Source organism: Sciurus vulgaris (assembly GCF_902686455.1).
Source record: "Sciurus vulgaris genome assembly, chromosome: 8".
NCBI lineage: Eukaryota > Metazoa > Chordata > Mammalia > Rodentia > Sciuridae > Sciurus > Sciurus vulgaris.
In genome coordinates, this window is record NC_136468.1 from 47,931,201 (window position 1) to 47,944,159 (window position 12,959).

At 38.8% G+C, this 12,959-nt stretch overlaps 1 protein-coding gene across 1 annotated transcript in view; it reads right to left on the reverse strand.

Annotated features, from left to right (window-relative positions):
* Positions 1 to 4,010: 4,010 nt before the first annotated feature.
* The window catches only part of ASB4 (ankyrin repeat and SOCS box containing 4), a 59,586-nt gene continuing 50,637 nt past the window's right edge, over positions 4,011 to 12,959 (reverse strand). The window contains exons 4-5 of the mRNA XM_079152236.1: positions 10,517 to 10,630; positions 4,011 to 6,234 (exon numbers count right to left, since the gene is read on the reverse strand). Of these exons, the coding sequence (XP_079008362.1) occupies positions 6,046 to 6,234; positions 10,517 to 10,630 (303 nt within the window). The 3' untranslated portion in view covers positions 4,011 to 6,045. The remainder of the gene's footprint in view (positions 6,235 to 10,516; positions 10,631 to 12,959) is intronic.

Below are 12,959 nucleotides of genomic sequence, written 5' to 3' on the forward strand. Positions count from 1 at the left end.
GGCATAATCAAGGAGAAAACACAAATCACTGAAACCACAGTCCTTATTTTTTCCCCTGTGCCCCCACCACAGTGCTAACACAAGGAGCAAACACTTCCCAGTTTTTTGTTTCTTTACCACAGAATTAGCCAGAGAGGTTACTGAGAAACAATCTGCTGATGCCTAAACTTTCCCTGATGGATCATCCTCAGAGGCCTTTCACTGTCTGTCTGACTTCGCAGGACTGTAATTATGTCAGCGTTTTTGTAAACAATTCATCATTTGAACACCACCACGTCAAGGACTGTAGCTAGCAGTCCTGCAACTTCAACTTTTCTTCCATCTGTATTCGCAGATGCCCTGGAAAAGACTCCGTTTTATAACGGAATTTTTAAAAAGCCGTTAGCTTTTAATATGTAAAAAAGGCAAAGTTATAATCCCTCTTTCCACTCAAGAGTAAATCAATCCATAGGATTGGAGTGTTTTACATGACAAGACAAGAGGTTAACTAGTAGTTACATTAACATATTTTTTCTAAAGTTTCAGAATTTATATATTTATTTACATATCTATTTATTGATTTATTTTGACATGGAAAGGGAATTAAGGCAATTATTAGCTCTTAAGCATCACGAAAATGTTTCAAAATAATAAACTACCCTACAAATGTTACCTAGTTGTATCATAAGGATTATTAGTATACAAGTTACAAGATGGGGAAAAGTATAATTATGATGGTAATAATAGTATTTATTGGCTCCCCAGGGTCCTCTCCGTGATTAAGGTATTTTGTCATTTGGTCCCGCCCAGCCCTTCGGACCTCTTTCACCACTCTCTATGACACCAATGCTCCCTTCTACTTCCACCAAGTTTGTGTCTTTGTGATGGTGAGTATCACTGTACATACCAGCTCCAACCTCAGTGAGGCCTTCTTACTCATGATAAATGCTGTCCCCTGCACAGCAGGTAACCCAGACCCTACGCTTCTTCAGGTCAGCCAAGGTCACCTGCCTGCATGCAGCCTTCCCTGATTCATAGTGACCTCTCCCAGCCTTCCACTCCAACACATCTTACCACCAGGACCACTGCCCGGGCTCTCTGAGTTGTTAGTGTGATGTTTGTGCACCTGTCAGGATCTCTAGAGGAGACGCAACCCACACTCAATAGGGTTGACTGGAGGGAATTTAATTAAGGACTGTTTATAGAAGTGTAGGTAGCATAGAAAAAAACCACCAAGGAAGGACAAGTCACTTAGAACAGGGACAAAGGCAACCACACAGAAGGCTTGACTACCCCAGGTGTGAAGAAATTGGTGGAGGAAGCAGTTACCATAAGCCAGGGAGAGAGACTTTTGGCACCAGGTATTCAGCTACCAGCAAGGGGCCCAGCAGCGAGGCAGCCAGAAAGGGTCCCATTGTCCTGTTAATCTCTCTATTGCCTGAACCAGGGCATAAGGAATTCAGTTGTTGCTTTCCATGGAAGTCAGCCTGCCAAGACCAGGAGAAGGATAGCGAGAAGAGCAGCTCAGTTATATGTCTTGTTTCCTCCTTAAAATAGATTAAAATTTTCACTTGGTATCCACCATTTCTTAATCAAAATTTCTGGATCCCCAAGTCTGAAACAGGACACAGAATGAGTGTCTCCCTCGAGTCTCTGAGTAGACAGGGTTTGGGCACCTAAATCTTCTATATCTGTGTCCAAGATTGCCTTACATGTCCCACAATGATAGTTCTGTTTTGTCTGTTCTTCCCTGCTTGATAAGCACTGAAAACTAATCCGGGGCATCTTTAATTTACGAAGTACCAAGTGCCATCATTACTTCATTTCTGTGACTGGATTAGCATATATTTGCATAGTTGTTATCCAATATCATTGAGGCATACCTCCATCTGAGAAAACCAATTAGTAATGAAGACACTTACACACACCTAATCCACTTAGTGTTACTAAAAAGAGAAAGAAAAAGAGAAAAGTAGTTACTTCTTGGAGGATGGTTTTGCATATTTTATGCATTGCTTCTTTTTGGTGCCAGGTGTGACCAAACATATGAATAAGGCCATTTAGCAAGGAAATATAGGTTTTGAAAATCATTTTTTAATCATCGGTTTTATTTCAGGTTACAGAAAAAAATAGTTCAGTTAGATAGTATCTAATTAAAAGAAACACTATATATCTTTTTATTCTTGCTTCTAGTAACAAGTAATCAATGAAAACACTGGAGCTACTAAAAGTGAGTCTTACAAAGACTTGGTAAAAAAACTCCCCTCCTTCCTTCCCCATTGAACTCAGAACTATATGTGTAGTAGAACTGCATAAATTCTTGCAAGCAAAAGAATCAATGGATGAAATTCTCCAGCCGTCCCTGTTCATTCATTCTGATGTGGAATAACTGTGACCTCTAGGACCCTCGTTACTAATCCATACTCCTTCACTACACAGTTGATCTCCTGCTCTCCACTGAAGATGGAAACAGCTGAACAATCCTCTCTGTCCACCACGTGGTAAATTTTCCGTAGATCCCCTACAGTCTTAAAAAAAATAATAAAAGGAGTCATTTCCTCCTAGACAAACCCACTCACAAAAGGGAAGAGTTTCAAAAATGAATTCATTTGGCTTGTTTCCTAACCCTCCACATCAGTGCTATTTCCATCCCTCACTCCTCATCTCAAAAAAGCCCAAGGTCAGGGATTTGGTTCATCCTGCCTACTCACAGATTCCCAGTGGTCATCGGTGGGACAGTGGAACAGTGCCCAGCATGATAGGAGTTCGCCCATTTCATTTCCCAAAGGGAACAGAAATCTTATGTGTCTCTCACAGTGACAGCATCACTCTCAGGATATAATACCCTGCTGGAAGAAACCTATCCATAAATTATTATAATTGTGATAAATTATGATTGCAACACTGACAAAGATAGTATTAACAATAAAATACTTAGCTGTCATGCTCAGTTCTATGTGTTTTGATGTATTAATTTAACCCTTAAAATAATCCCATAAAAGTCCAATGAGGTAGGTACCACAATTATTTCCATTTTGCAAATGAGGAAATGAAGGAATGGAATAGTTATATCATTTTTCCTAGATTATGCATCAAATGAGGTGGGAGCTGGACTTTGAGCCCAAATGGATAGACACTGAACTTCTAACTAATGCATCTGTTTATCTTCTTATAGAGAATGATGAGGAATTCCTCCTAAGCCTTAGGTATGATGTTTGCATTTCAAAGAAAATGAGTGAATAGTTGAGATTTCTTTTTTAAAAGTTTTGGAAGTGTATGAACTTAGAACTTTTGTGAGTTCTTCACAATCAGATGAATAATAAAAATATCAGGCTCAGCTGTCTTTTCCAACACTGATAACCCGCTGCAAATGTTTTGTTGCTTTTCTGAGCACTACCATTGACTTTCCACTGCTGTGTTTTTATCAGAACCCACTGGGTTCAGGATGGAAGGACAAAGTGGAAATGTAACACTAGGTGATTAAAAAAGAGAACAGGAGTGTGTCTAGATCCAGAGAAGTGAGAAAACCAGACAGGTGGTCTTTTCTTCACATCACAGCCTCTATCTGGCATTAACTTACAGAAGATTGATGGCTTTTTCTTCAGGACGTTAGATGTCTATTTACAGGAAGTTCTCCCAGAAAGCAACACAGGCATCGTGAGGATGTAATTTCCTCTGTTGCTTTGCCCAGGGTTGAGAGGGTGGTGAGAATGAGGGGAAATGAAAAACCCCAGGACAACAGAAGAGGTGAGAAGTGGAGGAGAGGAGTCAGCACAATTCGCTCATTATTATTAAAACACTCTTTTCCCCACAGCGCTGGCCTGGATTTGACTTGCTTTTCGGCCATCTTTACTCTTTACTTTCTTTGGAAAGTGTTTATGTATTCAGGAGCACGGCTCTTCATTTTCTTTTTCTTTTTTTAAATGTTGAAGGAAGCAAAGAAATACGCAAAGTTCTTCAGTGTCACTGCTGGAAAGTCAACACTCTGTTAGGAAGACGCCTTTTATTGGTAAATAAGTAACTCGCAAAGATGAAAGGAAACAGAAGAGCTTTATTTAAGATCTCTAAAGAAAAGTTCAAAAATGAAGAAAAAAATCACTTTAAGTCCACAAATAAACATTTCAAAATGAGTATCCACATATTCTATGCTACATTGATACAGATGTTTAAACACACGCAAGCTAGCTGGAAACGTTTTTATCTCTTGATACTGAGGAGAACAAGAGGTGGAGGACACCACCTCTTCTTCTCCTCAGTATCAGCTTACTTGTCTAAGTCACTATGTCACAAATCTTTCTGCCAGAACATTCCTACCATGGAGGGGAGCTTGCAATCCTTCAAATGTTCTGGGGTGTGTTCTATGCCACTTACTACAAGCAAACTACTTTTTAAAAGCTCATGTTTTATATGAATAATTCATGCAAATTCATCATTCTGTCCCATGATAGAGATCTCATTTTAGTACAAAATATTCTCCTAAATTAGTTGAGTAAAACTAAAATTTCAAAAAGATTATTATATCTACCCATGGTTTTTCCTCCACTGGGAGTAGGAGAATCCCACTTCAGAAGCACAGTCTACTGGTAGTCTAGCAGAATATTTGACATTATCTCTATTCAACACTCAAGCATCCAAAGTTAAATATGATGGAGGACCACACAAATAAAAGACAACTGCTTACAACTGGCAAATACATTTTTTGCACCTAATTACTTCTGCTTTAACCTCTAAAAAAGCAATGCCAAGAGGCTATGAGCTTATCCAAAAGTGATTAGTAAGAACAAAAAAGCCAAGCAAAGTTGGCCTCATAAACCAAGAGGCCCAGAGGTGAATTAGCTACATTCCTCTTTCTAGCAGGTCTGATTATTAACACACTTATCTTTCCAAGTTTCTCAAACTTGTGCCATTTTCAAAAACTCTTATTTACTTCCTGAAACCAGCAGTCACTAGCAAAGTGCTCCTTTCTTTGAACTAAAATGTTCCACATGTCATTCTACTACATAAAAAGAGCAAAGTAACTGACAGCGTCTTTCCCCTTACACCCTTGCTTTCGCCCACTTTCTTACCTTCCTTGTCATACATTGAGGAGCCACTGAGTGTGTAATATTTTTCTCAAAGAGTCCAGGAAGGTACTAAATAGGAAACTAAAGTAAGACAATATCTGGATGTTCAGAGACACTCAAATACATTCACCCTAACAATAGCAGGAGAACCCTCTACTCTACACAATCCCTTCACTCTTTATTATCATGCTTCAAAAAAATAATCACACACTTCATGTCAGAAACACAACTTTGAAAGGTAAGCAATAAACATGAGTCTGCACCTGTACTTTTGCCCCGTCATTTTCTATTGCAGTTACCTGCTTATAGGTCCGGATCCTCGGCTAAATGGTGAAGTCCTGGAGAGCAAGAGTCCCATCGACTCATCTCTGCGTCTCCAGTCTCAGGCTTGATAGGAGTGTGTTGAAATGGCCATTCCTGACTACTAAGTGGACTGGTCTTTCTTTCTTGCTTCTAATCAAACTCAAAGATCTTGTTTCGCCTGTGCTCATGGGCATTCCTCGCTAAAGTTGAGGAGCTTGGTGTGGGGAACAGGAGTTTGCAAAACTATAAACAGTAATCACTGCTAAATGGAAAACGCCAAGTTTAAGAGGCCCATCACAAAACCTGCTATGTTGCAAACTAAATGGTAATGTAAACGTATTATTGATAAGGTAGAGAGTGAGATAAGTTGTAAGAAAATGTGGGTCCCATTTCAGATGAGATAATAAATGCAGAGTTTAACAAAACGTCTCAGGCACCTAGTAAGAGCGTTATATCTGTCAGCTGTTACTGTCATACAAGTACCTTCTGAACACACTCTTGTCTTTGAAAATTCCTTAACTTTCCTTGTTTATTTCCCCCTCACCACGATACTCCAGGATTAATGACATAGTGTTTGTAAAGTGTTTTGAAATCCCTGAAGTGTTATAATCAACCCAAGTACCATTTTATTTATGCAAACTGTGTCTACCCAGCGAGTCCACTTAAATATCTAGGATTGGGAACTGCTGTCTCATAAGGCTTAATAAATGATTCCCTCTGGCTCTAAAAGCAAGTACTTTTTCAATGACAATGGGAGGGAAAGCAAAGGAATTGCTTTGTGGCATCTGTTGTGTAATGCTCTTCGAATGGCACATCTCGATAAATGCATGAGGGTCCTTGGAGAGTTGCAGCACACGGTGAAGAGAGAGTGGTAAAAATCCCAGTACCTCTGCAGAGAAAGACAAGATGGGTTAACATGACAAAGGTCCCATGGTTTACATGAATAAAAATCAACAGTGATGCCTTCTGCCCCCACTTTACAAATGAGGGCAGCCTTCTAGGGTCTCTGATGACAGGACAAAATTAAACATGAAGCTGAGATGAGGAGGTAAGGAGGAGGCACATGAGGAGTCAGGAGGGGAAATCATACACACAACCCAGAACCCAGGAAATGAGATAAAATATACTTATGTGAGCTGCCTGGATCTGTTCAATCCAAATTCACGATTTCAATTAATTCAATATTATTGCATGCCCTTTATGTGTCTCATGTGACCTCTATGTTCATATATTTAATAGTAGTAGAGGATTAATGAAGCTTAGTCAAGCAAAGTAACTTTTAAAGGTAAAACAGCTCAAAAGGTAGCAGAAAAAGATTGCACCCCTAGCCATTGACCTCTAAGCCCAGGCAACTTTGCACTCTGTGCTTGATGCCTCTCCATGTGTTACAGACCTACCTCTAAGCCCAGGCAACTTTGCACTCTGTGCTTGATGCCTCTCCATGTGTTAGAGATCTCTAAGCCCAGGGAACTTTGTACTCTGTGCTTGATGCCTCTCCATGTGTTAGGGACAGTCTGTGACTTTGAAGCAAGAACAGGGTGCTCTGGGAAAGGACTGCTTTACAGAGTCAGCAAAGTCCATAAGTTTACAAGTGAGGACCTGGCTCTGCCAGAGGCTTTCTGTGTGAATAGCATGGTCTGTAATACTCCACTTGCTGCCTAATAATAACACATCAAGACATTTAAAAGTGAGTAAAATCCACAGACACTACTGAAATCCAGAGTATCATCAAAACTATTTTGAAAATTTATACTCCAATAAGCTAGAAAATCTGGAAAACATGAACCAATTCCTAGAGACATCTGACTTACCCAAATTGAACCATGAGGATGTAGAAAACTTAAACAGATCAATATCAAGTAATGACTCTGAAGCAGCTATCAAAAGCCTTCCAACAAAGAAAAACCCAAGACTGGACAGAGTCTCAGCCAAGTTCTGAGTCCACCTTTAAAGAAGATGAATACCAATCCTCCTCAATAAAAAAGGAGGGAACACTGTTGAATTCATTCTGTGAAGCTGGTATCACCCTGATACCAAAACCAGACAAAAACATATCAAGGAAGGAAAACTTCAGGCTAAAATCCTTGATAGACACAGATGCAAAAAGGCTTAATAAAATAGTGGCAAACTACAAACAAAACATATTTAAAAGGTAGTGCACGATCTAAAAGTGTTCGCCATTTGTTTAATGGGTGAATGGGAACATTCGTTCCCACAATAAAAATTTAAAATAGAAAAAAGAAAAAGAAGATAGTGCACCATGATGAAGTGGGTTTCATGACAGGGATGCAAGGTTGCTTCAAGATACACAAACCAATAAATAGACCACATAATCCACCACACAAACAGACTTAAGGACAAGAATCACATGCTTATCTCAATAGATGCAGAAAAGCATTTGACAAAGTTCAGCATCCATTCATGTTTAAAACATTAGAAAAACTAGGGATAGAAGGGACTTACCTCAACATTATAAGGCTATATACAACAAAGATAGAGCCAACATCATACTGAATGGAGAAAAACTGAAAGCATGTCCTCTAAAAACAGAAATAAGACAAGGATGCCTACTCTCACCACTGTTATTCATTATAGTCCTTGAAACTCAAGCCAGAGCAATCAGGCAACTGAAGGAAATTAAAGGGATACAAAGAGGAAAAGGAGAAGTCAAATTATCTGCTGATGACATGATCCAAAATTTAGAAGATCACAAAAACTCTGCTGGAAGATTTCTAGAGCTGATAAATTTAGTAAAACAGCAGTATACAAGAACAACATACATAAATCAATCACTTGCCTATACTACAATAGTGTATCTGCTGAAAAAGAAATTAGAAAAGCTATTCCATTGACAATAACCTCAAAAAAATGAGATAAAATACTTAGGAATTAATCTAATGAAGAATGTGGAGGAGCTCTACAATGAAAACTATAGAATACTGAAGAAAGAAATTGAAGAACTTAGAAGATGGAATGGCCTCCCAGGTTCTTGGGTGGGCAGGCTTAATATTTTCAAAATGGCCATACTACCAAAAGAATCATACAGATTCAATGCAATCCCCATCAAAATACTAATGACATTCCTCACTGAAGTAGAAAAAGCAGTTCTAAAATTATTTAAGAAAAATAAGAGGCTCAGAATAGCCAAAGCAATTCTGAGCAAAAAAAAAAAAAAAAAAAAAAACAATGTTGGAGGCATCATAATATCAGACCTCAAATTATACTACAGAGCTATAGTAATAAAAACCACACAGTACAGGCACTGAAATACACATGGAAGGCCAATAGGATAGAATAGAAGACACAGAGACAAACCTCCATAAATACAGTTATCTGATGCTAGACAAAGGTGCCAAAAACATACAGTAGAGAAATGATAGCCTTTTTAACAAATGGTGCTAAGAAAACTGGATATCTATATGCAGAAGAATGAAACTTAAACCTTATCTCTCACCAAAAATTCAATTCAAAGTGGATCAAAGACCTGGGAATTAGACCAGAAACTTTGAAACTGCTAGAAAAAACATAGGCCTACTGCCTTCCTTAACAAGACTCCTAAAGCACAAGAATAAAACCAAAAATCAATAAGTGGTATAGCATCAAATTAAAAAGCTTCAGAACAGCAAAGGAAACAATTAAGAGTGTGAAGAGAGAGCCTAGAGATCGGGAGAAGATCTTTGCCACCTGCTCCTCGGGTAGGGTGTTAATAGCCAGAATATATAAAGAGGTCAAAAGCTTAACGCGCACACACACACACACACACACACACACACACACACACACCGCAAAAATAGCCCAATTAATAAATGGACCAAATAACTAAATAGACACTTCTCAAAAGAAGAAACGAAAAAATGTTCAACATCTCTAGGTAAATGCAAATCAAAACTGCACTGAGGTTTCATCTCATTCCAGTCAGAATGGTAATGGTCAAGAATACAAATAATAATGAGGGTTAGCAAAAATATGGGGAGAAAAGTACATTTGTATATCATTGGTGGGACTGCAAATTAGTGCAGCCACTCTGGAAAGGCAATACAGAGACTTCTCAAAAAACAGGAATAGAACTTCCATATGCCCAGCTATCCTACTCCTCAGCATATATGCAAAAGATGATAAATCAGCATACTATAGGAATATAGCCACATCAATGTTTATAGCAGCACGATTCACAATAGCCAAACTATGGAACCAAACTAGATGCCTTTCAACAGATGAATGGAGAAAGAAAATGTGTAATGTAAACACAATGGAGTATTACTCAGTCAGAAAGAAGAATGAAATTATGGCATATGCTGGTAAATGGATGGAACTGGACACTATCATGCTAAGTGAAATAGGCCAGGACCAAAAAGTCAAAGATCTAATATATTCTCTGATAGTCCAAAGCCAATCCAAAATAAGGGGGAATAAAGAGAGAGAAAGGAAAAAGAGGGAAGGAATTCCATTAAAATAGAAGAAAGGTTGGTGGACTCAGTGAAGGGGATTAAGGGGGTGGGGGAGAGTCAGAATAAGGGATAGACAGTGGAACAAATCTGATCGAGCTTTCCTGTATACATGTATGAATGTACCACAGTGACTCTCACTATCAAATACACCCATAAGACACTAATTTTTTTAAAAGTACTATAAGTAAATAGCAAAAGGATCAGTAGAATAAAGGGAAGGAAAGGGGTGAAGGGAGGAGGGGAGGGAAAGGGAAAGTACTGGGGACTGAATTAGAGCAAATTATATTCCATGCTTTTATAATTATGTCAAAATGAATCCTAATGTTATGTATAAGTAAAAAGAACCAATTTTAAAAAAGAAAAAAGTGAGTGAAATGATCTACACGCACACAAAAAACTATAACTTCATGGTTTAAAACGCTGTATAAACAACCCCAAATATTATCTTTTAATTCATCTAAATTGATGGAAAGTAAAACTTCCACCTTTATTTATTTGACTTGTCCTAAATAGAAAAATGTCCCCAAGAGACTTCCTAATGTCATATATTTGATAGAAACATAGACTCTCATACCTGAATTTACAAACCTTTTTCTCATTATTTTGAAAAGACTTTTAAAACATTCTCAAAAACAATATTTTTTTGTTCAAAAGTTCTGTACTTGAATTGCCGCCTATCAATACCCGGTAGTGCAAACCCTAGGAAGCAAATGGATTATTTACCTCTAAGTCATCATCAGGGATAGCTCTTCTCCATTTTATATTCCACCTGATGTGTTCATAGGCATTGACGACAACTTCAATTGCTTTGGGACAAGAATGGCAAGCCTGTATCACCTGCAGAGGAAGCACAGAGGTTCATTCGTTCAGTGCACACGTAAGATTCATGCATTCTGCTCACAGAGACATCCGGAATTCATAGCTCATAGCTAGGTGCAATAATGTGCATGTGTAGTCTCAGTTACCTGGGAGGTTGAGGCAGGAGGAGCCCCTTGAGCCCAGTTTGCAATCAAGCCAGATGAAACAGAAAGAAAGAAAGAGAGAGAGAGAGAGAGAGAGAGAGAGAGAGAGAGAGAGGGAAGGAGAGGGAAGGAGGGAGGGAGGGAGGGAGGAAGGGAGGGAGGGAGGGAGGGAGGGAGGAAGGGAGGGAGGGAGGGAGGAAGGGAGGGAGGGAGGGAGGGAGGGGAATGGAATAGAATTCAGGTATGACAGTCTATGGTTCTATCAAATATATGACATTAGGAAGTCTCTTGGGGTATTTCTCTATTTAAGGGCAAGTTAAATAAATAAATAAAGGTGGAAGTTTTACTTTCCATCAATTTAGATGAATTAAAAGATAATATTCAGGGTTGTTTATATAGCATTTTGAACCAGGAAGTCATAGTTTTGTGTGTATGTGTAGATTATTTCAGAAAGAAAGAAAAAAAAAGAAAAAGAAAGAAAGAAAAACAGAAAGAGAAAGAAAGGAAGAAGGAGGGTGGGAGGGAGGCAAGGAAAAATAGAAAAGAGAGGAAGGGAAGGGAGGAAGGAGGGAAGAATTCACAGATTTCACAGATCCGCAGTCCAGTTAGGGTCCCTGGAGAACTTAGTTGCTTTTGATATGTCTCGTGGTGAATAGGCAGATTAACAAAATCAAACTACCTTCCATCACCATCTAGCCTCAGGGAAAACGATATGCTGATAAAGTAGCTAGGAACCTAAAGAATTACTTGCCCTGCCCATAACTGAAGCAATTTTGAGAGAGGCTGTTCTCAGAATACTTTTCCCTCTGCCTGGAAAACTCTCCCAGTTCTACAGAAAATTTTATTCTCAAAAATCTGAATGTCAGTAATTCAAGGACCAAGATCCACTGATGACCACGAGATAAAGCAAACATCAGAGTAGCATGAGGGTTGACCAAGACGTTTCCCAGTACAATGCCTGCAGAGGACTAATGTCACACACTAAACCACACCCATTGGCCACTGTGGTATTTTAAGAGTCATCAACAAATAAAAGATGACAGGAAACTTAGTTATTTCATTAGCACACTCTGTTCAACAATTCATTGGCCAACCAGAACACAGGAGAGTTGAATCAAGGTGGCCAACATTTCTCATAGAAGAAAGAATGATTTCATTTTAGATTTTAGACCAAACTAGATATTTATTCAATTCACTTAACAAATATTTGATGTGGCCATAGGTTTGTACCTATCTGATCCATGAGTCAAAGAGCTTTTATTGTATTATAATGGTAAAGATATATAAGAAATACCCAACAAGTAAAGCACATTGGTTCCTAGTAAGAGACTGATCGTAAGGATGAGAGAAAAAACACAAACATGAACAATGGAGACAACTGGTTGGTCCATTACTGTAAGTGTTACTTTTTTTTTTTTTAATTAAAAATCATAAATTTACATAGGGCAATGTTGTTCGATTCATTCTGTTATTTTTCCCCTTCCCCCCCACCCCTCCCACCCCTCCTTTCCCTCTATACAGTCCTTCCTTCCTCCATTCTTACCACCCTCCTTATCCCTAACCCTAACCCTAACGCTAACCCCTCCTACCCCCATTATATGTCCTCATCCGCTTATCAGTGAGATCATTTGTCCTTTGGTTTTTTGAGATTGGCTTATCTCACTTAGCATGATATTCTCCAATTTCAACCATTTGCCTGCAAATGCCATAATTTTATCATTCTTTATGCAGAGTAATATTCCATTGTATATATATGCCACAGTTTCTTTATCCATTCATCAACTGAAGGACATCTCGGTTGGTTCCACAATCTGGCTATGGTGAATTGAGCAGCAATGAACATTGATGTGGCTGTATCCCTGTAGTATGCTAATTTTAAGTCCTTTGGGTATAGGTCAAGGAGTGGGATAGCTGGGTCAAATGGTGGTTCCATTCCAAGTGTTACTTTACATGGTTTTAAAACACAGGAACTATAGAGAATGGTGGAGAACGGTATGGATTGCAGCTGGTCAGGAAAGATCTCTTGGAGGAGTTGAATTCAACTTGCAGCCCTAGATTGTAGAGAAGTCTAAGGTGTGTGCACACCCACCCTGCCTGCCCAGAATCAACAGATATGGCGATCCTGCTGAAACAGGTATCTCAAGGCCTGCAACTACCAACAGTTTTATTCACACACCAAGTTCATCTTTAATAATAAAATATCC